This window comes from Lissotriton vulgaris, chromosome 1_1 (assembly GCF_964263255.1).
Source record: "Lissotriton vulgaris chromosome 1_1, aLisVul1.2, whole genome shotgun sequence".
Lineage (NCBI taxonomy): Eukaryota > Metazoa > Chordata > Amphibia > Caudata > Salamandridae > Lissotriton > Lissotriton vulgaris.
The window spans coordinates 1114206937-1114234663 of record NC_141685.1 but is presented as its reverse complement, the minus strand read 5'-3'; the positions used below and the strand labels follow the sequence as shown (position 1 = coordinate 1114234663).

General features: G+C 44.8%; 1 protein-coding gene across 6 annotated transcripts in view; it reads left to right on the top strand.

Moving 5' to 3' along the window:
* Positions 1-27727, top strand: part of RFX1 (regulatory factor X1) — a 646755-nt gene that overhangs the window by 296083 nt on the left and 322945 nt on the right. For all 6 annotated transcript variants that reach the window (XM_086963646.1, XM_086963649.1, XM_086963652.1 and 3 more), the window contains one exon: positions 5327-5446. In XM_086963646.1, coding sequence (XP_086819772.1) covers positions 5327-5446 — 120 coding nt within the window. The remainder of the gene's footprint in view (positions 1-5326; positions 5447-27727) is intronic.

Here is a 27727-nt window from a genome sequence, read left to right as displayed (position 1 = left end):
CAGTGGCTTATTGCTAACTCAAGTGCTATACTAAATAGATATGGCCACCAACAGCGAAATAAGATAGAGGAGATTTTGAACAAAGTTCCTGAGGAGGACAAGAAGAGGGCAAGATCTTTTGTCTAGGAGGGGAAAACGTGGCAAACACCTGTCTCAAGTCCACTTTGGATGCAGCAGATACTAATAGTAGGCAAATGTGTACAGGAACTATCCTGAGAAGACATGCCAGGCTCAAATTCTCTTGTTTTAAGCAGGATGGTCAAACCTCCATCATTAATAGAACATTCATTAGAGAAGCACTGTTTGGCAAAGAGGTAGATGAATCCCTTCAACAAGCTATCAAGGTAGGCAACAACAACTGAAGCAGCCCTTTCAAGGAAGAGGCAATGGCAGGGGAAGAGGCCAATCCTCTAGAGGAAGAAGAAATAGGTCAAACTGACTCAATCATAAATAAGGACCCACATAAGACACCAGTGGGGGAAGAATATCCTTTTCCCACAAACAATGGGAAAGGATCACAACAGACAATTGAATATTAAATTTGATAAAATATGGGTATTGCATAGAGCTAACAAAGAAACCACCTTCAAACCACCAAAAACAAAGAAATTGAGGAGATCAGAACCAACACTACTAACCGCGGAGATCGAGGAACTAAGCCTAAAACAAGCAATAGAAAAAACACCAAGACAAGAATAGTGTACAGGAAACTACTCCCCATATTTCAGAATACCAAAACAGGATCAAACTCTAAGCGCAATCATGGACTTGAGATTCGTAAACAAATTCATACTAACACAACGCGTCAAAATGTGTACCCTTCAAGAAATAATATCACAAATTCAAAAAGAGGATTACTTGGCAACAATAGACCTCAAAGATGCCTACTCATATATCCCCATGAACAAAACACACAAAGTACCTAAGATTCCTGCACAACGGAACACACTACCAATTCAAGGTACTTCCTTTTGGAATAAAATCAGCTCCACAAGTGTCTACAAAGTGTATAGCCGCAGTGGCAGCATATCTGAGAAGAAAGACAATCCACGTCTACCCCTATCTAGACGACTGGGTCATAAGGGGACATTCAAAACAAATATGTCACAATCCTGTTAAAAAAAACGATCCAAACGCTACAAACACTGGGTTTCCCCATAAACCACAAAAAATCTTCAACTACACCAGAAAGATAAAAAACCTTCCTGGGAGCAAGGTTAAATACAGCGAATGCAAGGGCATACCCCGCAGAGACCTGGATACAAGCAATCCATCAAGAAACAGCCCTCTACCAGAGGGATCAGTCTCTGACAGTGAGGAAGCTCATGAAACTAATGGACATGATGTTATCATGCATCTCCCTTATCCCTCACGCACGTCTACACATGCGCCCATTCCAGGAATGGCTTACCAACAGCTGGTCGCAAGCCACAGGAAGTTGGGACGATCTAGTTGTTGTTACATAAAGGGTGCAAGAAGAGATACAATGGCGAGCATCCAACAACATAGCACAAGGGAGACCTTTCAGGAACCCAACTCCATCTGTGACAGTTACCACGGATGCATCCTTCAATGGTTGGGGAGCGCATGCCAGCCAGCTGAAAGTCTATAGTCAATGGAACAAACAGGATTCCACAAAGCACATCAACTTTTTGGAAAGGAAAGCTGTCTTTCTGGCACTCAAGGCATTCCAGAAACACATTCAGGGGAAAACCATCTTAATCCAAACAGACAATACAATAACAATGTTCTATCTGAACAAACAGGGGGGACAAGGTCCTTTCCCCTGAGCAAACTTGTGCAGGAAATCTGGCTTCGGGTAATAATTCACAAAATCAACCTACAAACTGTACATCTACCAGTAGTCAGCATTACAGCAGACCAGCTGAGCAGACAGAACAAATGCTCCCACGAATGGGTGTTGAAGCAGAGAACAGTACATTATCTGTTCAGCATCTGGAGAACACCAGCGACCTGTTTGCAACAGTGCAGAACAAAAATTCCACTCCTTTGCCTCGAGGTTTCCACACCACCTCTCAAAGGGAAATGCACTTTCACTCAACTGGTTAGAGACATTTGTGTACGCCTTTCCACCAATACCCCTGATGCAAAAGGTGTTACAAAAAGCAAAATTTCCCGGAACAAATATGATTCTCATTGCCCCTCAATGGCCAAGGCAAACATGGTACTCAACCCTCCTAGAACTATCCAGGGGAGAAATGATCAAGATCAAAGCAGAAAAGGACTTGCTAACAATGCAACAGGGGCAGTTCTCTTCCAGGGGATCCTCACCAATAGTCATAAGCATTAGAATATTCCTGCCCATGCGCGGGACCCCGGAAACACTATATCATATGTGCCCCACATATATATACACACATATATATATATATATATATATATAAACCTATGTATATATAAACATGCAATAGCAGCCAAATAACATCAGAGCTGAAATATGCTGTGAAGGATTTCCACCATACTGGAATAATAAGCATTAGAAACATGAGAAACAACACCAAAGATTGTTTAGAAACTTTTTTTAATGCTCAGAAAGCAGTAGAAATTCTCATAACTCACTGGAAGCATAGAAAGCTCCCAGGCTGCATTGCAAACACACAGTCTAAAAAGACTGAAAAGCTAACCTGTAGCTGCATAACAATAAACTGACACCGTGCCTTTAAGGCACCCCTGACCCCCTGTATCCCATCATGCCTCAGGGATGTCCGTTAGGTCAGTTGTTCTTTCCGGCTCCTTCAGGAAGGATCCTGGTTACACAGCTCCACTAATTTCTGTTTTCTGACAGAAAATTACTTCACTTTGAACAACTTTTTCACTTACTTTGACATTTTTCATCTTGTCAAGTAAGGAACTGCAACTAGCAGCTTGGTGCCTCAATACATAGAAATTGGGCACCTCAATCTGCCTCTGCATACCATGGAAATTCTAAAAGAGGCAAGGAAACAGTCAACAAACAAATGCTATATAGCAAAATGGAAACGATAAACCACTTGGAGCACCGCTAACAAGAAAAACAGTTCAATCAACATGCAAGAAACAGTTACTACATACCTTACTGACCTTTTAGACAGCAACATCAACTACTCAAGCATAAAGGTGCACCTTGCTGTCATAGTAGCATACACACGAGGAAAATCATGCAAAAGCTTTTTTTACAAGACCAGTAGTTAAAAGGTTTGTAGAATGAGCAAAAAGAATTGCCCCACCAAGAGCAGCGCCAGTACCATGGAGCTTAAATACAGTACTTTCTCAACTAATGGCAAAGCCCTTCAAGCCCATGCATACAGCGGACCTCAAACACCGTACTCTAAAGACAGCGTTTCTCATTGTGATAACATCACTAAGAAGAATAAGTGAGCTGCAAGTGTTAACAATACAAAACCCTACTTACAAATCCACAAGGATAAAGTAATCTTACAGACTAACCCACAGTTCTTACCAAAAGCGGTATCCAAGGTTCACTTAAATCAAAACATTCTCTTGACAGTTTTCTTTAAAAACCCAAAGACTAAAGGAGAGAGAAGCCTCCATAACCTGGATGTAAGGAGGGCTTTATTGTATTATTTGCAAAAACTGAACAAATCAGGAAAACAAAACAATTGTTTGTTGCCTACGCACATACCAACACAGGTTCACCTTTCTCAAAGCCATCTATTGCAAGATGGATAGTACAAGCCATCCAATTATGTTACACCAATGCCAAGAAAAAACTAACAATTCAACCAACAGCTCACTCCACTAGAGAGAAATGAGCAACACTAGCCTTTATGGCCAATGTACCCATTGACTCCATTTGCACAGCAGCTACATGGGCATCACCACACACTTTTACAAAACATTATTGTGTGGATATACAAATGAGAATGGAAGCTCAAATTGTTCAAAGGGGGCTTCAACACCTGTTTGCATGGTTTTCCTTTCACCACAGCCTCCTAGAAATGGGAGAAACCGCTACATAATCTAATGCACCGCTTGTGAATCCAGAAAAGGATTCAAGCTGCAAAACGAATTGTTACTTACCAGTAGGAGTAGTTTTGCAGCTTGAAGAATTTTCTGGATTCACATGCAACCCACCCAGCCTCCCCTATAAGGAAAACAAACCGGTGGGGAAGCAAAGGACTACATCAGGTATTCAATAACCATCTCAAGGATTACAAAAAAGAATAGGAACAGAAAAAATAAATTGAAGATGGCCACCACGCACGTCGACCTCCAGGATACCATCTGACGTCACACAAGGGACGTACATGGCACCAAGTGGTGGTCGACAACGACCAAAACAATAAAAGAAAAAAAAACAAAGGCATTCCGGACCCAACCACTAGATGGCGGAATAATACCCAGCATGTGAATCCAGAAAATTCTTCAAGCTGCAAAACTACTCCTACTGGTAAATAACCATTTTGTTTTTAACCTTTTGACTTTTGTGGATCCCTGCATAATTATTACTGGAATCCCACATCCCCTCTAAATCATTCTTGGAATCCAGAGATCCTGGCCTAAACAATTTTGAAGATTTGAGCCATAAAATAATACACAAAAATATGGAGACGAGTATTCTTGAAACAAATACACAAATGAGGAAATATTTAATTCACAAGCAAATATGAAAAAAATAAGCATATATATAAAATAAGAAGGTGGAAGGCCACCCATCATCCACTCTACATTTTGTTTGATATGCTTGCGTTGCTCCCACAAATCAAAGTTAAGGATAGCAACTTCATTTTCAGCCCCAAGTTCCGAATTCCTTCGCATTTACAGAACATTTTAAAATTTTCGATTTTACTACTTTATCTATTTACACATTATAAACCTGTTAATATGATTTAATACGTCATGGACCCCCAGGGGGTCCCCAGACCACAGGTTAAGAACCAGTGGTCTAAGCAACCTCTAACCCACTAGTTCTTTTTTTCTTGCTAATCCTCCAACACACTGGGAATAGAGGGAGGCAGCTTAAGACTATGGAAGAGTTACTCATCTGTAGTAACTCCTGGACTTTATTTCAATGACACAGTTTACAGCTTCTTGTCACATTAGAGTAGGAAAGCTATATAGGAACAGTGGGTGAGGGTCTTAGAGGAAAGTCATGGGGGCAGGGTTGCTTGTATTACATGACCTTTTAGGAAATTCTGGATAAAGCTATCCTGTGATGCTTTTCCCCCCATATCAATAAAGGAAATCATTTATGTCGACAAAAACATGATTAAATAGTCTGTATGCAAGTTGCAGGTAATCACACTAGGCAGTTCATAGATCACAGTTTTAATGCTCAGTGGAATGTAACAAATCTATTTTTCAGGGGAAATTCCAAGTACCATTACTATGGGCTACGCATCAAAGCCAATTCTGCCCTCCTTCGCCTGATGGAAGACCAACAACACCTGGCAATGAGGCAGCAGCCTTTCTCCCAGAAACAAAGGTAGGTGGCGATATGCATTTCTTGTGGAATAGTACAACAGCTGGTATTGAAGTACATGTACTGTAGTAACTGATCTCAGCATGGTGTCTGTGCAATGGTACCTCATCTGGCTTGGCATTCCATGCAATATCCATTGTCAAAATATAAAACCAGTGCAGTATCTAAAAGACTCCTCACATCACTCCATAGATGGATAGAGAGACCCTATGCCACAACCCATTGCAGTGGCAGTTTGCCTGTGAGAGCCAGTTCTTTTTTCCGGCTCTTTCAGGCAGGATCTCCGAATACCTCAGGTGGGTTTTTCACCTAATTACATTGGAAGTATTGTCTTACCGTTTTTTAAAGCTACTTTACTTGACATTGTATCATCTTTCTTTTCGAGTAAAACCCTTTTTTCAAGTTTTCTAAAGAGAATTTTTCCCAAAATGCCTGCTCTCTTCACGAAGTGCCCTTCCTGTGACAGAAAGGAAGCTTCCTCTGATGGCCATAATGTTTGTGTGGTGTGTTTATCCCCTCAGCACCTCACAAAGGGATGTGACAATTTCAGCAAAATGTTGAAAAGAACACTTAAAGTTTGGGATGGTATCAATGGTGCACGGCTGAATGGAAGACTTGAAAGTGGACCAACAAAGGAAGAAAAAAAAAGATTGGAGAGTTCTTCCTCACACCATTCTCCTGAAATACAGCAAAAACAGGTACACTCCCACAAGAGGAGATCTCGGTCTAAAAAATTCCCCTCTCGACACCAGCCCCGTCATCATTCACATCCGCGCCAAGCACCGGCGTCAAATTCATTTGACGTCGAAAGGCCTGGTCACATCCTGCTTGCCTTCAAAGGAAGGCTCAACGTCCATGGGACTCCTACATCTTCAATGTTCGACGTCAAAGTCGGCAACAGGACCTTCCTCAACGCCGGAAACAGCCACGGCACCGCTATCGCACTTTGATCAGCATCACATCATTTGACGGCACTCGACGTCGAGGTCATACCTTTCAGAGTCAAAATCTCAATAATCGATGACGAAGCAGCATTCCCACTCTGGAACTCCCTATCCAGAACGTTGACTATGTTTAAGAGGTGTTTTGTTACACCTACTTACTTTGGAAATATCTTCTCAGTGTTTTTTAAGCTACTTTACATGATATTTTATCCCCTTTATTGTTGCTTAAACCCCTTTTTTCAAGTTTTCTGAGGAGAATTTTTCTCAAAATGCCCGCTCTCTTCATGGATGGAGCCTTTTTGGCCTATGGATCTGGACCTCAGCCCTCCATAGTAGACTTCTTTGCATGGAGGGGCATGGCAGTCCCAGAGGAGCAGATTTCAAAGGAGAGTCGCATCAGGGGAAGGGACAGTGTGGACACAGTCCTCATAATCATGGCCAACAATATGGTGGAAACAAGGCATTATGCAACCTAACCGGGCTTTGTCTGTTACGATCGCCTCGGCCGCTTGCTCATGAGATATTCAAAAGGGTGGTCTCACTCAGCAACCTGGAAGCTCGATGGCAGAGATTAGCCCCCAGGTCAGTCACCTTTTTGGCAATGTTATGGAAGGGTGGAACAGGGTGGCGGAAAGAGTCTGGGGAAATGGGACAATTGATGATTTGTCTGCTGCACTTTTCTCAAATTAAGGGGGATAGCTCTAGTGATGGCCTTTGATGCCCCAAAGAGACCGACCCTCCCACTTCACCCTATGACACAAATGCAATAGGCCTTAAACTGGGGCTCATCTCATCTGGGTCATAATAATTGGAGCTCTATAAATCCAATTGAGATACCAGAAAAGGCTAGCGAACAGTAATTTGGCTCAAGAGGAGGCCCAACGGTCAATCTCCCTGAAGCAACAATACTCAGAGAGGAAAGAGAGGCTTTTTTATTGGTTAAACTTGGCAGCAAGGATTTAAGGAGATAGTAGATTGTGCTGGAGTAAGGCGCCTGACGAATCCCTAGATCCAAGGAATAGATTTTTTTCACTGACTGATGAGTCAGCTGTTTCTAGCTCAGAGGATACTGAAGAGGTAACTTGCTCTTCTGCTCTAGGCATTAGCTCAAGCAGCTTTTTCAGATGAACTTAGCTCTACAGTAAAATGAGCAAAATGCTGCAGGAAAGCTACAAATCAAAAGTTAACTGGAGAAATGAGCAAGAATTTGGATGCCCCTGATCTGAAATGGGACAATTCTGCAACACAACAAGTCTTTGTGGAGCCACATAATCAGCAACAGTTATCCCCATCAGCTACAAATCTGATGGTTCCATTGGCGGACGCAGAGGCGCCACCAACACTGAGCCTAATGTATAGCTCCATTAAGCAACATCAAGAAGAAACTGTATCTGATAGCCGCAAGGCCAGGCTGACCACAAAGAAACTACTGGGGTGTAGGAAAGTGCCCCTTTTTGTCATGGTCATCGCTCTTTTTCAAGTATCGGGATGTGTACCGCCTTAAATTCGGTATATCTTTTAATCGTGCACGAGGGTATCATTCCCCGCCTGGGCTGTAATCGAATACCTCAACGTGTAGCAGACCTATTGAACCATAGGCCTCTCACCCTTGGCACAGTGATTGGGGCTGAATGATACTCAGCAAAAATTCATGTGAAGTAATTACTTTGTGCAATTCATATTTTTTATTTCATTGTTCAATTTGTTAATTTCATCCATATATGTTTTCATTCACATATCACAATCCATTTTCAAACATTTTCATATGGTTCCAATTCATTTCGGTGCCTCTTGCACCTTCATCAGGGAAAATCTAGAATATACAAATGAACATACTTAATACCAAATCCTCTGTGCTTCCCTGTATCAATTAACTCGAATTTGTACGCGTGTGCTGGTATCATAAATCGCTATGTGTTCTGGCTCCCTAGGTTTCCTCGTAAAACTCTCTCCCTTCCTAGAGGTTCAACGCCTGACTCATATATGAAACCCATCTACTGTTCAAAGATTCTCGCGCCTTTTTCATGCGGATCACATAACATAGTTACCCTTTAACTGTATTAGGCCGCTTATCTGCTTGCCGGGTCTCTACTGTTAACGCGCTCTGCCTGTACCTAATTCGTCTTACCTCGCGAGTGATTCTAACGCGGCGTCTTTCCTCCTCTTCGTGTTTCTTCGGTGTGTGTTACAAAACCGATGCGAGCCGGGTATTTACGATAAGCACGTTACGCGCATGACAGTTGGGAATAGCTCGTTTTTTTTCTCCTATCTAACTTTATTGACTATTGAGTGTCCGTCTCTGTGTATCTAAATGAGATATATAAATCACTTACAACGTGCTGCAACCAGTTTACGAGTCATCTAACGCTATACATGATGTTGTAAATAACAGGAATAACAAAAAACTCATACAATGCAATTCAGTGCAGTCGACAAGTCATTATAGATAATATAAAAATTCAATCCTGTCATTAAGCCCGTTTGGCTTAAGCCTATTATGATGATAAATCCAATAATTCTCGCGCTTGAGTAAGTTCTTTTTGTTCAGTGAACCCTCTACTTTAGGGACTACTTCCAGGATACAAGCCCGCAATTGGTTGATGTGATGTTGTTTTTCGAGAAAATGCGTAGCCACTGTAGATTTAAGTGAGCCAGTTCTTATATTGCTCTTATGTTCCGTTAATCTAGTTTTAAACTTTCTTTCCGTATGTCCCACATAAACTGACCCACACGGGCATTTCAACATGTATATTGAGTTCATTGTGCACACGTCGCGTTCACCTTTATTGGGATTTTATGTCCCTTCATGGGATGGGAAATTACATTGCCCTTCATTATGTTGTGACAATTACTGCAATTCATACATGGTGTGGTTCCTCGGAATGAATTCAGTGCAATTGGTTCTTTTCTGTTTTTTAACATTTCTCCCATATTGCGGCCCCTGGTGTGAGCAAACAATGGTTCCTTGTCAAATGCACCTTTGAAGTCAGTTTCTAATTTTAGCATCTGCGAGTGTCTCCTTATGATCTTGGTGAACTGGGAACTCACGTTAGAAAATTTACTGACGCAAGTTATTCTGTTCTCTTCTGGTTTGTGTTTACCAATAAGTAGTTCTTCTCTTGGTTTCTGTAGTGCCCTCGTTAACGCTGTTTTGACAATGGTGGTTGGATATCCCCTGTCTTGAAATCTGTGCTCCATGAGTTTCAGTTGTTCTTGACATTCCTGTGTTTCTGAGGCCACTCTCCTGACCCTGAGAAACGGAGAGTAGGGCAGGTGTGTTTTGAGGGGTTGAGGATGATGACTTTCGTATTTCAGGAGATTTTTCCTGTTTCTAGGCTTACGATGCAGGTTTGTTCTAAATAGATTGTCATCTCTGGTTATTTCCACATCAAGGAATTGAATACTTTTACTGCTGATTTGCCACGTAAAACTAATACGGTCATTTCTTTGGTTCAGTATTTCCAATTAAGTTACCAAGGATTCAGCGTTACCTTTCCATACAATGAAAATATCATCTATGAATATTACATACATCAGGAGTTGTGTTGCCCATGCCTGGTTGTGGTAAATGAATTGTGCATGCTTCGTTTCATCAGAGGTGCAGAGAAATAAAGAGACAGGCGTTTTCAATAAAAGGGATTTATTGAACAGTCTTCTTTCTCATGCAAGTAAAGTGAACTGCTACAATCGTAATACAGGCTGCAAAGTATAATGCATACAGTGTGAAGAGTATTATAAAAATAATGCTGTAAAATCATTGTATGGTTTCTAAACTATAGGTAAATACATACGTTCGAGGCATGTGGGCTGCTGAATTCATATCTGTGCATAGATCGCCGCCTAGTGTTGGGTCCAGATGATTGCACATTATTGTCCTGGAAGAGTCTTCGAAGTATCACGAGATAGGTGGCTCTTCCCCTGGACTACAGTGCGCATGGGCATCGACTCCATCCGCAATTGGGTTCGGATGCATATTTGTTAACTCAAGTTCGGAATCGATAAAAAAACTTTCTTTTGGGCCAAAAGGCCTCTAGTTATCATCGGTATTGTCTTGCGATTGGTGTCCAGTTCTGTTCCAGCTCAGTTCCCGAGCTGGACATCCAGAGGAGCCGCGTGGCTTTTCGGCACTGAAGGCCCGGTCGACGCCAGAGGCCTTATCGACGAACCATCATGGAACGGAGCCCGTACAAGAGATGTCCCGTGTGCAACTCAAAATATCCTCACATCGACGTCCACCCGGTGTGCAACAAGTGTCTGTGGCCGGATCACGATGAAGCCAGCTGTATGGCTTGTTCTCGTTTCCGCTCCAAGAAGACTATTCGACTTCGACGCGCAGCGCGGAAGGAGGCCCAGCAGACGGCACCTGACCCGGTGAACATTTTCGATACCGAGGAGGATGAGGGAGTCGAGCAGGAAGTTCGAGAGAACCTGTCTGATCCTGCATCGGAGATCGACTCCAGCTACGACGCTGATATTGAAATGGTCGATAATGAAGACGTCGTCGACGAGGTAGGAGACGACGATGGGGCCTTTGGGGCCATGGAAGATAGCTCGAGCGAGGAGCTAGGCCCAACCATTGGTAATGGGGCCGAGACCGAGACACGTAATAAGGCTCAGGTCGAGGGATCGCCACATGGCCTTACCCAAGATCTTACACTCAGTTCTACAGCCTCGCCTCAAGGCCCGGCTTCAGACACTTCAAAGGAGCCACAGGTTGACCGATCGAAATCGAAAGTGAAAGCATCGGTGTCTACGCAACCGAAAGCACTGGAGGCGAAATCAAAACCAAAAGTGCATATTGCTTTGGTCGGCTCGAAGTCCTCTGAACTATCGGCACCGACGAAGCATAAAGGTGTTATCGACCCGGTGAGGTCGCTAAAGGCTGTCGAGCCGAAGACTGGGACACCGGAAAAACTGGTCAAGGACGTCGACCCGAAAAAATCGGCGCCGAAGGCCGTCGACACAGACAAAGGACTCGGAGCTCAGAAGGTTCTCGATCCTCTGCGTCGACCAGACAAGGTTAAGAGCGGTACGAACCTCGAGTCCACGCCTGGCGGTGGCTCGAAGGAACCCGTCGAGTCGACACAGCCGTCCGCCTCCTTTTCGAAGCAGGTGTCGGAATCGCCGAATTAAGGAGAAGGCTTCAACTGTCGGACCGAAGGATACTCCACCAGCTAAGCCTGCCAGTAAACCTCAAAAATCGTCTGCGCGAGGACCTCGTGACTGGTGGCTCGCCCACGATTGCGTCTGTTGATGCCCGGGAGGCCCCCGGGGACGGCTGCGCCCTGTCGCGTAGCTGCTGGGACCTGCCGAGCATTTCCGGCAAAGTGCGATCTCCTCGTGCCGCGCCACGTCTCCCAGCCATCTTGGCCCCCGGTGAAGCCCAGGGTCAGTTGCTGTAGGCGAGCGCCACCGCTCGCGGGCACCAGATGTGAGGCCCTCGTCGGGGACAAGAGTAGTGCGTCACAGGCGACAAAATGGCGGCCCGGGCCTGGGCAAGACGACCCCCGGGCCAGCAGGGCAGGCAGCAACGTCCAACGTGTAGGCCTCCAGCCTCGTACTCCCAGGGGGGGGGCAGCAGATGAGTCGGTACCAGGACGAGCCGAGGCTCCCTTGTGAGAAGGGCGCGGGCAAGGGCCACTGGGCTCAGCTACACAAAGACAAGATGGCGGGAGGGTGGAACCCAAGAAGGCAGCCCGGGCCAGCAAGTCCGTGGGTAACCCTCAAACGGCAACGGGTCCGGAAAGTGCGAAATCGATGTCTCCCTTCACCACCAGTTGATTGCCCGGCTCGGGCACTGCTCGAACTCCGCCATCCAGTGCCTCCAGGCGCGGAGTTCGCAAGTCAGCACTTCTCGAAACTCAGAGTAGGGGGAAGATCGCCGGCGCAGGGCTGGGGTTCCGGCCAGGAAGCCACCACACTCCGCGGAGTCCGTCTAGTCCGCTCCCCCGGGATCTCCGGCTTTCAGCTTTTCAGCACTCGGCCCAGCCGAGGCGCGCGGACAGCGCCGCACTACGCTCCGCCTCCCGGCTCTTCACCTCGGGGCGACCCGGGCTCCACTCCTCGGAGCGGTCTTCGAATAAACTTTCCGGGGACTTCCCCCGGGGCCACAGAAGTCAAAGTGGTCTCAAAATGTGCCCCACGAACTCCGGCACAGTTCTCTCACCCGCAGTGCAGCCGCGGGGGGAGAGAAGCGCAGGAATCGGGGCTCGGGCTGAGCTGGGCCGGAGGAGCTACGGGAGGAAGCGTCCGCTCACCCCGCCATCTTGGCCACGCCCCCATTACTTGTTCTTTAAAGGTTTTATTTGCTGGCGTTGTTTCAGGCTCACTGGGATCCTCGGAAAACGTATCAAAGTTACTGAAATAGCCAGAGGCAGTTCTGTCAATGGTAGGTATTGCATCAGGATTACTTGAAATCACTGGAGCTACTGGATCCTTTGTCATATTAGTATAGTCAGATGCTACAGCATTGTAGACAGGAGTGTCTTGACGAACTGTTATTTGGGTCTCAAGAGGCACAAGTTCCATGGCTTTATTGCTTAGTCCTTCTTTTCGCACGGCAGATTCCTCAAAGGTATGAGTCTCTCAGTTTGAACCTCTTGGATAGTAGCAAGATTTAGTCGTCTGCTACATCTTTGGGGCCACTGGGCGTACTACTTATGATTGGCAACATGATGTGGTTTTACCAGGTCGATAGATACAAACCTGTTCTCCTTTCTTCCAGCAAGGGGCGGCAGTAACACTGTTCTTGATCCATGGACTGCTAGCACAGGTACTGGTTGTCTGTAAGAAGGCCCAAATTCCTTCTTATCCGCGATCTTTTCTCTGACTAGATCTCCAATTTTTGGAATCCAGGCAGGCCATGCTGGGACCGGTGGTTCCCCTTCAGTGGTCGTTGGCTTCTGTAATGCGTTGCTTTGACTTCTCCTTGTTTCATTTAAGTCCTGTAAAACAGCCTTTTATATCAAAAGGTTTTTGTTCTACCACTGAAGTGTGACGATCAAGGTCCTAGACAAGCATTCTAGTACCAAAAAGGATTTCATATGGAGTGATTCCACCCAGAGAATTTCTTGGCAGATTATTTAGACCATGTTGGACACTTATTAGATGTTTGACCCACCCGTCACCCGAGGCTAATACCCTAGCTGTTATAGATTGCTTTATGTCCTTCCTGGTTTTTTCTCTCCACTGTAGAATTTCCCTCAGGATGGAATAGACTCGAATACCGCAATGCAACGCCCAGATTGGCCATGGCCTCCTTGTAAGCTTTTATGCTAAACGCAGGACCCTGGTCAGAATGTAGCGTGCTGACTGTGTATGTGCCGATAAAGACTCGCAAATCTTTTATAACAGTTCGGCATCAGCCGAGCGCTGAGGCCACATCCAAATGAATCTTGAGCATGAATCCACTGCGACCATGATATATTTATATTTACCTTCCCTCTGTAAGGGGCCACAGTGGTCCAGGTAAACGCATGCTAATGGTTTATCTGAAATTAAAAGGGGCGTCTGCGCCGGGTGTTTCACTGTTGATGCCTTAACTTTCTGGCAGATTTCACATTCCAAAACATAGTTTCTGGTCTGTTTCCTCATGCATGGCAACCAGTATCTTTGTTTTAATAATGACACTGTGACGGAAACACCTGCTTGTGCAGAGGCGAGCCCTTCATGTGCTGCTAAGATTAGTCCTAATCTATGTTCCATGTTTGGAATGACTCTATCCCCCACTCCAGGGATTCGAGCAAAAGGAACATTATTTGCATCAGTTATCAGGGGTGTGGAATTCAATGAAATATGTGCTTGTCCATGGGACAAGTAGCTTCATAAATCTACATGTCCTGTAACAAAATGCACTTGTCCCTTTGGTGCCATGTAGTGCGCCGTCAAATAATGGCTGCAATCTCTTTATAGAAGAGCTCTGATAATAGCCTCTCTGGTTATGTCAGGCTAATACTATAGAAGGATTTGAATTTTGGAGTTTTTCACCATCTCTTCTCTAATCTTTTCCCATACTGAGAAAGGTCAGCAATTTACCCCTGACAATGGCAGAAGTAAAGTTTCTTCCAGGGCTGGGAAAAATGTGGTTGGAGAAAAAGTGAACTTGTAAACCGTCAACAGATTTCCGCTGGGGCATATTCATATATGCTCATGCTAAGATGCAAATCACAAATATTTCCTAGGACTACGGTTTCCTGGCCTATTTAAGGAAATTCATGTGAATTCATGAAAAACGTAAATCTGCATTAATACAAGGACATATATCATGTGTGCACTTTTGTGACTATTTAATAAAATGCTATCTCTTCCTATCTGTGAGCTGGCTTCATTGTGAGTCACAGCATTCTGCTCTTTTACAAAGTAGTTTTGTTCAGTGCCAGGAATTTCTATGGCAATGTGGCCTTTATGAGACCAAATACTAGCGGTCTAGTAAGAACGCGCTGGCATACAGCACCACGCCTACCTGATAATCCCAAGGTAGAGAAAGGAGCATAGTGTAGGCCAAGTGAGTAACCAGAAAAATTAAAATACCCCCCACGTTGATCCAAAGTTCTTATGACACCAAGCAAGCAAAAAAAGTTTTTGGAATCCTCGACAGAATAGCTGTCTCTTCCATCTAAGCATCTATCCATTCATCCTTTCACCCACTGATATCTAGCATTTCACCTTTACATTGCCACCCATTCATTCTTTTATCCATTAGCCTTTCACCAATCTGTTCGTCCATCTGTTCATCCGTCAGCCCATCCGCTCATCCATATCCAAACCTACCCATTCATCTCCAAACCTATCCATTTCAACCATCCACCCTTTCGCTCATCCATACACCCTCCATTTCACTCTATCCACCCTCCCTTTCACTCATCCTTCCACCCACCCTTCAACCCATCCATCAATCCATCCTTCCACTCATCCATCCATTTATCCTTTACACTCATCCATCCTTTCGCTCTCTAATCCTTACACCCTGTAACCCATCCACTCATTCACCCTCCCTGTCACTCAACCATCCTGGTCACTCATTCATTCATCCATCCATCCATCTAGCAAGCCACACTTCCACTCACTCATCCTTTCACCCTCACATCCATTCATCCTTTCACATTAATTACGAATCTTTGTCTGCCGAGCTGCAGACACAAGGGGCCCATCAAGAGCTCCACCTCTACTGTAGCTGCTAAAGCGGGGCGTTCACGAAGCCCCTGTTCAAACCTACCCTGCCATCTCCAAATCTATCAATCCAAGTGATCCATCCAGCCTTCCTTTCACTCATCCATCCTTTTGCTCATCCATCCATCCTTTCACCCCACACATCCTCCCTTTCACTCCTTTTCATCCAGCCTTTCACTCATTCATCCATGCATCTATCCATTCACCCTTTCACTCATTAATGTATGCATCTATCATCTACTATTGCACGTATTCATCCATGCATCTATACATCCACCCTTTCACTTATTCATACATGCATCTATCCATCCACTCATTCATGCATCTATCCATCCACCCTTTCACTCATTCATTCATGTATGCATCTAAACATCCACCCTTTCACTCCACTCATCCAAATATCCATCGAGCCTTTCACTCATTCATCCATGCATCTATCCATTCACCCTTTCATTCATTAATTTATGCATTTATACATCCACTCTTGCACGTATTGATCCATGCATTTATACATCCACCCTTTCACTTATTCATACATGCATCTATCCATTAACCCTTTCACTATTCATCCATGCATCTATTCATCCACCCTTTCACTCACTCTCCCGCCCACCCTTTCTGTGGACTTGCAGACTGAAGAGGCCCATCAAAAACTCTACAGCTGCTGTAGTTGCTACAGCGGAGTGTTCACAATGCCCCTGGTGCAGGCACAAAGTGAGATAAGAGGCCTAGTGCAAGGACAGAATTGGGGGTGGCCTTAGGCCTGCATGAAAGCCCATTGGGAAACTAATGAGCTTTAATGTAAACCCTTGATGACTTAAGATATGAGAGGCCAAGGGGAGCAGGTCAGAGAGGGCGGCGGAGGGTGGGGTGGAGTTAGCATCTTCAGGCACCGGGTGTAACATAAGGTGTAAAGGGAAACACAAAGTGCCAAGGAGGGGGTTCATGAGAAGGGAAATCAAAGTGACTTGAAGATGAGCAGGGATATTGGAGCCCTATGAGGCCCAGGGGTGAAGGAGAGAATACAAGGCAGGGGTCATACAGTTCAAGTCAGAGCAAGGGGCCAAGAGGCAGAAAAAGAAGCCTCGTACATGCCATTGCTGCAAGTGTACTGGAGCTGCAGAAGCTCGATGTGTGTCTCATGCTTGAAGAAAATAAAAAGACCAGGGGAAGGCCTGGAAGCCACACAAGCTTATCGAGCTGGCTCCAACTTTGAGCTCTGCTTTATCATTTTGTTGTTCTTCTCTGAGGAAATTAAAGTGCAGGCCCCAGCTTTTGCATTGACCCTTTCACTGCCAATAAACTGCTCAGAGCAACTTATTTGCTGGCTGTGACCTACAGGGTTGAACAGCTGTGTATCATAGTACCATAAAACTGTCTACTTGTCCTTTGGACAAAATGCAGATTAAAACCTCTTGCCCTCCTAAGAAATCTAGATGTCTCGGGCGTCGGGAGATAGGAATTCCCCACCCCTGAGTTATATATGAGTATTTGAGTGGAAAGCCTTTTGGTAACGTTTTACCGCTGTCTTTGTTGGAAGCGGCGACAGCCTGCATTATTTTGCTGTCTATTTTTGTATTCGAACGAGTGATTGCAGCTACGGAAGCCGTTTGCACAGCTGCTTTCGCGGCTTCATTAGCCAATGAATTCCCTGCAACGTGAACGCCATCACGCTGATGACTCAGTGTATGGATCACATGAGTCTTTTGTAGTTCTTTCTGTAATTGAACTACTTGTTACCAAAGCAACTTATGCTTGGTTGGGCCACCTTTCGCATCTTTGAAACCGTTTTGAATCCAATTCTGCAAGTATTCATTGTAAGATTGAACGCTGTAATATGAATCGCACAATATGAGTGTGGGGAATTCGCGATCGGTATTTTCAAGCGCCATCTTGAATGCCTGTAGTTCAGCCCGCTGAGTTGTACAATCTCCGAGAGATTGCGTTTTTGTGACCATAGGTCGGAATTTACCATCGTGCCAGCGACCCTTGACGATCATGCACGCAGCACTATAAGCTTGTTTACCCCCAATTGCGGGCTGTGCTGCTCCGTCTGTATAAATTATACATTTGTACTGTTCTAGAGGCAGAATCTCAGTGGGCAGAGGACATTCTTGTTCTCATTGTAGAAATTCTTGTGTTTTCAAATAGGGGTCAAAAACATATTCAACGTCTGTTGCAGCAAGAGAGTTAACCCATTGTATCCATCTTGGATGTAACGCCTTTGCATTCGGAATGCTTGCATTTGTCACTGCCTCCAAAGCAGGTACAGGAGTAACGATCATTATGCGTTTACCCTGTGCGAGGGCTCTCTCTTTTGCTACTGCAGTTTGAACCACTGTCAGAATTTTTTCTGTAGAAGTGAATTTCACTTCAGCTTGTGTATACAAGTGTGATTTATAAGCAATTGGTACTTTTTCACCTTCATTAAAGGTTAAGTACATGAATGCGCATCTTCCTGGGATGATTCTGATTACAAGGTTGCATACGTTTACGCGTGTCTGTAAATGTGTTTTTGCTAACATGTCTGTTTGCACTCAACACAAAATTTCTGTGTGTTTTTGAGTCCAATTAGTAGTTTTGAAATCAGGTTTGATTAATTCGTAGAGAGGTTAACCCTTTCTGAGAAGCTTAGAATGTAATTAGAATTGACTCTAAGTTGGAGCAGCGCACACTTTTCTAAAAAAATTGGCTGCCAGGCTTTTGCCTTCACTTGATAACTCGTATCCTAGAAAAAGGACGTTGAGGTGAGCAATTCTTGATTTCTTAAAGTTGAATTCATAACCCTCAGAGGCGAATCCAAGTATAATGGTATTCACTCTCTCCAAGTCATCGTCTGTTAGATAGATGTCATCAACATAAGATAATGTCTCAACATCATACGTGTGTATTTACTCTATTACTCTAGCTGAAAATAACCCTGGACTATTCTTGAATCCCTGGGGGAGACGACAGAAGTGACGCTGTGTCCCCCTAATTGAGAAAGGGGTCAAGTACCTGCTTTCAGGTGCAATGTTTTGACAGAAGAAACCGTTAGAAATAACTAATGTGGTTTTATATTTTTTACGCACAATGTTACTAATTGGTGCTGCACTGTGTGTGTTTTGTACTGCAAAGGTTTTGCAACAAGAGTTTAAATTTCTGTAATCCAAAACTAGGCAATATGTATTCTCTGGTTTGTAGACAGGAAACAAAGGATTATCGAGTATTATGGGTGTCTTTCATAGATTCACATGCATGAATCATTCACCGTCGTCGAGATGGGAGTCCCCGGTACATAAATGAAGTAATGCCCTATAGACATATAGAGAATAGTAGGCCTAAAGGCCTCACATTAGTAACATATCCATGTCCTTTTGTAAAAAGGACCAAATTCTAGAGAAGAGCCAATCAGCTGTCACCTCCCTCTAGAACCCTCCTGGCAGGAGCCTCAGTCCCTCAGATTTTCTACCGCACGTTGTGCTAAGGGAGTCTCCCCTAAGTTCTGCTCAGGTTTGTTTCTTCACAGCTTTTTTCTTCAGCATTTTGGGAATATTTTCCTGTTTTTCCTCAAGTGAAGGCTATACACTATGGCTGACACTTCAAAGAAGGGTCTCTTTAGAGCCTGTGGCTCTTGTGGGAAGAAAAGACTACACATTGATGACCAACGTAAGGACTGCCTGTACTGCCTATACCCAGATCATTCTGCTAAGGACTGCAAGGTATGTCAAACCTTTTCAACTAAGACCCTCGAAGATCCAGAAGGGCGCCTTTTAATCTGGCTCCAAAGGCTTAAAGATAGAGATAACTCTGAGGAAAGTGAATGTTCTTCAATCTCCTCAAAATTATCTTCTGAGGCTATGTCAAAAACAGCTTCTGAGAAAGAGGTTCACACCTTCAAGAAGCCTGCACCGTCGACGGCGGGTAAGGCTTTATCATCTACGATAGTGATCAAGAGAGCATCGTCGACGTCCAAGATCCCGTCAACGATTGCCTCGCCGACAACAGCGTCCACGACGAGATCATCACCGTCTACATCGACACCGTCGACGAAGGCCCCGTCAATGACGGCCTTGTCGTCGAAGACACCGCCGACAAAAGCACCATCGGCGAAGGCACCGTCGACCAAAGCACCGTCGACGAAGGCACCGTCGACGAAGACATCGTCGACATAGGCACCGTCGACGAAGGCACCGTTGATGGCAGCATCTATACCGTCGTCGACGGCTCCTTTGACGACAGCTTCACCGGCTATGGCAACTGTCTACACTACTCTGTTGACAATCTAACCGTCGACAGGCCCGTTGACGGAGAGTCATTCTGGCTTCTAAACAGCTTCTGTGCGTCTAAAGATCACGAGAAATACGCTGACGCCGGAGTTAACTTCTCCTAGTCATGTGCAACTATTGCCATCAGCATGTCTCCTTCAAGATGAGGATTCTGACGACGGGGATATGTTCCAGTTGGCAACTAGCCCCTCAGAACTGCATGTTAAATGCCAGAGCTCATATGAGGAGGATGTTCTGGAAGAGGTAGTTCGTCTACCACCTACACCTATGGTCTGTCTTCCAGCATCCCTAGTTACAGAACTGCGATACCTCATCCAAGATTACAAGCAGAGGTTCCCAGAATCTCCGGCTCCTCCAACTTCCACGGCAGCTCCATCACCAAGACCGCGACCCCCCCCCCCCCCCCCCCCCCCCCTTAACCATTCAAAAGGAACGGGTGGATTTGCCAGGTCCTCAATCTTCAAATGAAGAAGAAGAGGAGGAACAGCAACAAGAAGGTGAATTGCAGGACGATCAATCTGTCCATGAGGACTGGGAGGACCTTCGTCAGCATCTCGTGCCCGCAACCTCGGATTCTCCACTCATTGACATCGGCAGTTTCCATAATGTGGTGGAAAGGGGCGCTAAGCACTTCCAAATTACTATGGATTCCCAGGAGCAGGACTGTTTCCTGTACGATTTCAAGGAACCTCTCAAGAAATCGTGGTCAATTCCTATTATTGATTATCTTTGGACACAGGGGGTTCAGGTTATGCAGAATCCCGCCTCTGTTTCGCCAGTGGTCCCTCGATTGGACAAAAAGTACAAAGCTCCAAATACGGCACCGGCCTGTCTGACAGGTCATCCTAAACCGGATTCGGTGGTGACGCAGGCGGCCCAAAAGAACTCCAGAAATCTTTCATCTCCTTTATCGGCTCCGCCTGATAAAGATGGAAGAAAGTTGGACAACATCGGGAAACGGTTTTTCTCAATGTCGGCAATGACCGTCAAGGCAGCAAATGCCTTAGCGCTTCTTGGGCGTTATAATAGACAATTGTGGGCAGATATAGCCCCATACCTGTCTGAATTACCTGACGCATCCAAAGAGGATGTAAAGAAAATACTACTGGAGGGTGAAACATCAGCATCGGAGATTATAGTGCAATGGACGTCGCTATGACAGGATTCCGCCAACTGGCTGGAGCAGCGGTTTTGAGGCGTCAAGGATGGCTAAAAGCAACCTCATTCCATCCTGAGGTGAAGACAAAGGTTTTGGATATGCCATATGACGGGCAACTATTATTTGGATCCAAAATTGACGAGGCTCTACAAAATATAAAAAAGGACACGGACACTGCAAGAGCCTTGGGCACACTCCAATATAAAAATCAGTCCTTTTGGGGAAATAGAGGAAGAGGTCAATCTTCCTACAGAGGAGGTTTTCAATACATGTTCTCTTACTCGTCCAACCAGAGTAGGCCACAGTACCAGCAACGCCAGCAGCAACAAGGCCAACAATCCTCGGATGGAAAGTCGTCCTTTCGGGGTAGAGGACAAAGGAGAAACAACGGATGCAGACAATGACTTGTTTATTCAGCCAGTCCAGACCTCATCTCACTTATTAAAAATTGGAGGAAAAATTACCCATTTTCTGCAAAATTGGAAGATAATTACTACGGACCGTTGTGTCCTTCAATTAATACTTTCGGCCATTCTATGGAATTCATACGCACCCCTCCACAAACTCAGCCTCGCCCAATGCATCACAAAAACCTATGGCTGCTTCTACGAGAAATCTATGTTATGCTACAGAAAGGAGCAATAGAGAAGGTACCACCATCCCAAAGGGGAAAATGATTTTATTCCCGATTCTTTCTGATCCAGAAAAAGGAAAGAAAGAAAATGGAGGCCAATCCTAGACCTCAGGGCCCTCAACAAATTCCTGAAGAAGCAGTCGTTTCGCATGGTAACGATCCAGGAGGTCTTACATCTTCTGGAAGAGGGAGATTTAATGACTTCACTAGTCTTACAGGACGCTTACTTCCATATACCAATTCACAAGAATCACAGAAAGTACTTGAGGTTTACAGTAGCGGGCAGGCATTTCCAGTTCTGCCTCCTGCCCTTTGGACTCAAGTCTGTGCCCCGCATCTTCACGAATTGTCTTTCCCCAGTGGTGGCATATCTCAGACAGCGCCGTCATCAAGTCTTTCCATATCGGGACGACTGGCTGATCAAGGCACCATCCTACGAAGACGCGTCCAGGTCTTCCAACGCCTGTCTTAAGTCTCTTCCATTGCCTGGGTCTCACGCTCAACCAGGAGAAATCGACCCTAGGACCTTCTAAAACCATCAACTTCCTGGGTGCAACCTTGAACACACGTTCTGCAAAAGCGTTCCCATCTCAGGAGAGGAAAAACAAACTCCTAGCACTAGCGTCTGGAGTAGCCTCGAAAAGAGTGTTGACGGTCCGCCTCTTCAAATCCCTTTTGGGGATGATGTCATCGTGCATCCTTTTTGATCCCTCATTGCCGTCTACGGATGCTTCCTCTGCAGGAGGCACTCTCGAGACAGTGGGTCCAATGCGCAGGGTCATTCGACGACCGCATAAAGATGACTTCTCAGATGGTCAAAGCTTTGCAATGGTGGATGTCGTCACGAAACCTGTCTCAAGGACATTCCTGCTTCCAGTGGCTCCTCATGTCATCTCAACAGATGCATCCGTTGAAGGTTGGGGAGCCTTCCTACAGGAGCTGCAGATATGCGGAAAATGGTCAGCTGCAGAGAAGAAACTCCATATCAATCTGCTCGAGCTGAGAGCGGTCTTCCTGGCCCTGCAGTCTTTCCTACCAAAGATCAAAAACTCCCTAGTGCTCGTCAGGACAGACAACACTACGACGATGCACTACCTCAACAAACAGGGAGGGACGCGCTCGCTGACACTCTCTCGCGAGTCGCAGAAAATCTGGAACTGGCTAATAACGAACAATGTAGCCCTACGGGCGGAATATGTCCCAGGCATGGACAATGTTCTCGCCGACTTGTTGAGCAGGCAGAAAACATCATCTCACGAGTGGGAGCTAGATCAGAAGATCCTCAACCAAATCTTCTCCAGATGGGGCACGCCACAGATCCATCTCTTTGCTACAAGGATCAACGCCAAATGTCCACACTTCGCAAGTTGGCATACTCAGTCAGGATCTCTAGGGAATGCATTTTCCATCGCATGGCGCAACGTCTTTGTGTACGCCTTTCTGTCATTCCTGATGCTTCCCAGAGTCCTCAGGAAGATGAAAGTGGAGCCTTGTACTCTCATTCTAATAGCCCCAACTTGGCTAAGACAACATTGGTTCACAGAACTCCACCGTCTATCCCTGAAACCGTCGAACCGTCTGAAGCAGTGTCCGTCTCTGCTCACAATGAACAACAGGCAAATTCAACATCCGGATCTGAAATCTCTCAAGTTAGCCGCCTGGCTCCTGAGTTCCAAGAGTTTCGAAATTTGAATATTCCGCAGGACTGTAGAGACATCCTTGCCAGAGCACGAGCGGATAGCACCACCAAAACGTATTCCCTGAAATGGAAGAGGTTTTGTGTTTGGTGTGCAGATCAAGGGATACACCCTTTCTCTTCCTCACCGGAGCAAGTTTTACATTACCTGTTACAACTGGCAAAGTCATGCCTAGCCCACTCTTCCATTAAAGCCCACTTGGCTGCAATATACTGTTATAAGAGAACTTCAGCGGGTCCATCCCTCTGGTCATACAGGTTGATCAAACAATTTTTGAAGGGATTATACAGGTCTTTCCCTCCAGTAAGGATGTTGCCACCTACCTGCCATTTGAATGTAGTTCTTAATCAGCTCATGAAGCATCCATTCGAGCCAGTGCACAGAGCAGACCTGAAATACATCTATTGGAAGACAGCGCTCCTTCTTGCGCTCACCTCTGCAAGGAGGGTGAGCGAACTGCAGGCATTTTCAATTCAGGATCCCTTTCTGCAATTTAAAAATGACAGGGTGATCCTGAGGACCAATCCAAAGTTTATCCCAAAAGTTCAGTCGGATTTCCACCTTAATGAGCCTGTGGTTTTGCGTTCCTTCTTCCCAAATCCCAGTACAGCAGCAGAGAGATCATTGCATTCCTTGGATCTCAAGCGATGCTTAAAATTTTACATCGACAAAACAAAAGCGTTCAGGAAGTCAAACCAGCCATTTGTCGCTTACAGCAGACCTAGGAAGGGTCTCCCACTTTTTAAACAGAGCATCTCACACTGGATTTCTGCGGCCATCTCATTCTGTCATGAACAAGCAGGACAGCCACTACGCTCTAAGGTGCAAGCCCACTCCACAAGAGCTATGTCCACTTCTATGGCACTCTTTGCAGGGGTGCCGGTCATTGACATTTGCAGAGCGGCAACATGTAAGTCACCACATACCTTCACTAGGCATTACTGCCTGGACACGGAGCTTATGAAAGATGCAGCGGTGGGACAAGCAGTACTACGCCATCTATTTCACTGAGGTGAGCCTTCTTTCGTCCCTCCATCCTTCTCTTGTATGCACATTTCTTTACTGATACTTGTTGTTGGCATCTATTGGCTGTTACTAGTCGCTTAATATGTTATTATCTAATGACTTGTATATACTGTACAGTCCGAAATGTGCGCTCTGCATTGCTTGCTACTCTGATTCAGGCATGTGAATCTATGAAAGACACCCATAATACTGGATAAGAAATGCGTTACTTACCTGTAACTGCAAATATCCAGTATTGGTGTCTTTCATAGATTCACATGCAACCCTCCCGCCTCCCCTGGAAGGACTCACCTAATTCTCTCAGTAACACGCCTACCTAGCTTAGTGCGTACGAAAATCTGAGGGACTGAGGCTCCTGCCAGGAGGGTTATAGAGGGAGGTGACAGCTGATAGTCTCTTCTCTAGAGTTTGGTCCTTTTTACAAAAGGACATGGATATGTTACTAATGTGACGTCTTTAGGTCTACTATTCTCTATATGTCTATAGGACATTACTTTATTTATGTACCGGGGACTCCCATCTCGACGACGGGGAATGATTCAGGCATGTGAATCTATGAAAGACACCAATACTGGATAACTGCAGTTACAGGTAAGTAACGCATTTCTTGTTCATTGACGAGGTGCATGTTTCAATCAATCCTTGGTATTCAAGTTGATCTAATATCTCCCTGATCTGTTTTTTATCTTCTTGCTTTACTGGATACTGCCTTTGTGCAGTTGGTTGAGTTTTTAACTGGATTTTATGGTGAGGGAAATCCTCATTCCATCCTACATGACTTTTATATAATGCTGGAGCCTGGGCTACAGCCCATTTTCTGGCATAGGTGTATTTTAAGTGAATTGGAATGTGATTGGAGAAGGCTGACATAATGATGTCTTCGCCATGTGGGCACTCCCTGACAAATTTTGGTGGCCAGTCTTTTTCAGCTAGAAGAATGTCATAACCCTTAGAGAGCTTCTCCCAAAACAGTGCTCTTATTTTCCTAGTTATGTCCCCCTCCATCCGGAGCATTACTTCATACAACTTATGGGGTACACTAACCCTGGTATCAGCAGTTTCAACTTGGATGTACTCATTCAAGTCCACTGTCTCTAGATGATCCTTCAAGATCTTGCGAGCTATGGTGACTTCTGCTGCACTGTCCAGCATTGTCTGGGCCCACTCCCTGTTCTTGAGTTGTGTCCTCAAGATCCTCGGCATGTCTGATTTTTAGACCTGCTACCTTCTTTTTGGTGAATTGAGCTTTCTTATTTTTTGGAACGTGTTGATCATCTTTGGACTTCACGTGTTCTTCCTTGTGTTCTGACCGTCCTCTTCATTCTGATTTCCGTGAGGAAGTCTGAAAGGTATGAGAGGAACGTGTATCAGTATCTTGATATCTATCAGATTTTTTCAAATTATCCCTGTTCCTGAGGTTATACCTCTTTTCAGATGGCTCCTTTTGAGGAGACCTTTCATGGGACTGAGAATGCTTCTCTTTAGAAGTTCGTTTAGCATTCTCCCACTTTCTTTTAGGAAAAATGAGAGTGTTTTTAATAAAGACCTTATCAGGACTTTCAGTTAGTTGGGGTTTAACTGGTTTCCCACCCAAACTATCTCTACCTAGTTCTTCATAGGATTTTTCAATTATTCTGGCCAGTTCATATGGTTGCTCAGTTACATCAAATTCTTTTAATTTTTGGCAGATCGCCACAGATGCTGCCTCACCTTTAATATTAGCTAATATTATAGCTGAGACCTGTTTGAAATCTCTCAGTAATTTCATACCCAGATTCAAAGCAGGCTCTGCCCCATATTCATTTAGAATCTGTTTCAGGACATCTGGTATAACGGCCATAGAGGGAACACAATGTGTTTTTGTGTAGATTGCAGCAAAGACTGTACCCCAAGTGTCGCAGTCCTCCAGGTGTGGTGCGATCCCCATTGGTAAACAGATTGTTAAAATTCTGTGTTTCTCATGAGGGGTAGTATCGGGAAATACTGCCTCAATTTGAGTAATGTTTTGAGCTAACCAGAATGGAATTTGTTCCGTTTTTGCAGGCAATTTACCAACGACTGATTGTATAGTCTGTGGTGTGATTTTATTGAGTTGCAGTTGCTGCTGCTCCACCGGTTGCGTTATTGCCGTCGTTATTCGACATTGTTTAATGAAAGTTGCACAGCAAGTTTCAAGGAAACAAAGACAAGGTGCACAATATTTTGGAACACTGTATCCTTCAGCGTTGAACAAATCAAAAATGAATAAATAGGATTTTCATCCTACTCAGTTATTGCGGATATTTTATCCTTTTATCCACTCCAGACGTCTATTGGAGTATTTTAAGGGAAAAAGGGGTCTCTGTGAAAAGCACGAATGAGTTACTCTGGTATCTAGCTTTAAATTAGTGCCTTATCAAACGTTGGGCGCCATGTAGTGTAGTTCCTATATTCCCAATAGGCTCTGCGCATTGGAATAATATATCCTACAGATTTGACGTAGGACTTATGTCTACTAGGTCTCTATCGAATATATTAGACTTAATTGTGAGTGCCAGCTAGCTCAGAGGTCACTAGAAACATTCTCGAATAAACAAGAAGGGATTAGTTTCTGACAACTGCATGAACATGACATCTTTGTTTCCCCAAGAATAAACATATCTTCAGAGTCGTGGAAACAATAGATAGATATTTTACTCAGTCAGTCGTGCATGCTTCGTTTCATCAGAGGTGTAGAGAAATAGAGAGATGGGCGTTTTCAATAAAAGGGATTTATTGAAAAGTCTTCTTTCTCATGCAAGTAAAGTGAACTGCTACAATCGTAATACAGGCTGCAAAGTATAATACGTACAGCGTGAAGAGTATTATAAAATAATACTGTAAAAGCATTGTATGGTTTAAACCATTGATAAATGCATACATAAATAACAAAGGCTAAAAGTACTCAACTGGTGCTTCTAAAATACGCCTACAACGATGTACCTAACCTAAGTCTAGTACGAGGGAAGAAGTAAGTGTGGTGTAGCATAGGTTTAGTTTCTTTGCCAAGAATCTATCCAAGATTTCTCTTTAGGGTCTAATCAGTCCCATACCATAGTTTAGAATGAAGGAGGTCTGGTATCTCTGTCTCTGGACTCGATTTCCCAACACCCCGCGAGGGGAGCTTGGAAACACTGGAGCTGGATTCTAGCCGAGAGAAATGCAGCCTCTCGATCAGTGCGTCAGCTGGAGGGTCGACTTCCTTCGGCACTTGCTGTAGCAAGCTGCGTCGGGCAAGTCAATAGTCGAGCTGCTTCGAACCACTGTGTGTTTGCTAGAGCAAGTGAAAGCATATTTATACCTTGAAGGTGCCTAGTTTGACGTAAAGTCAGGCATAATAACGGCAGTAAAGAACCCCAAGGGAATGGTA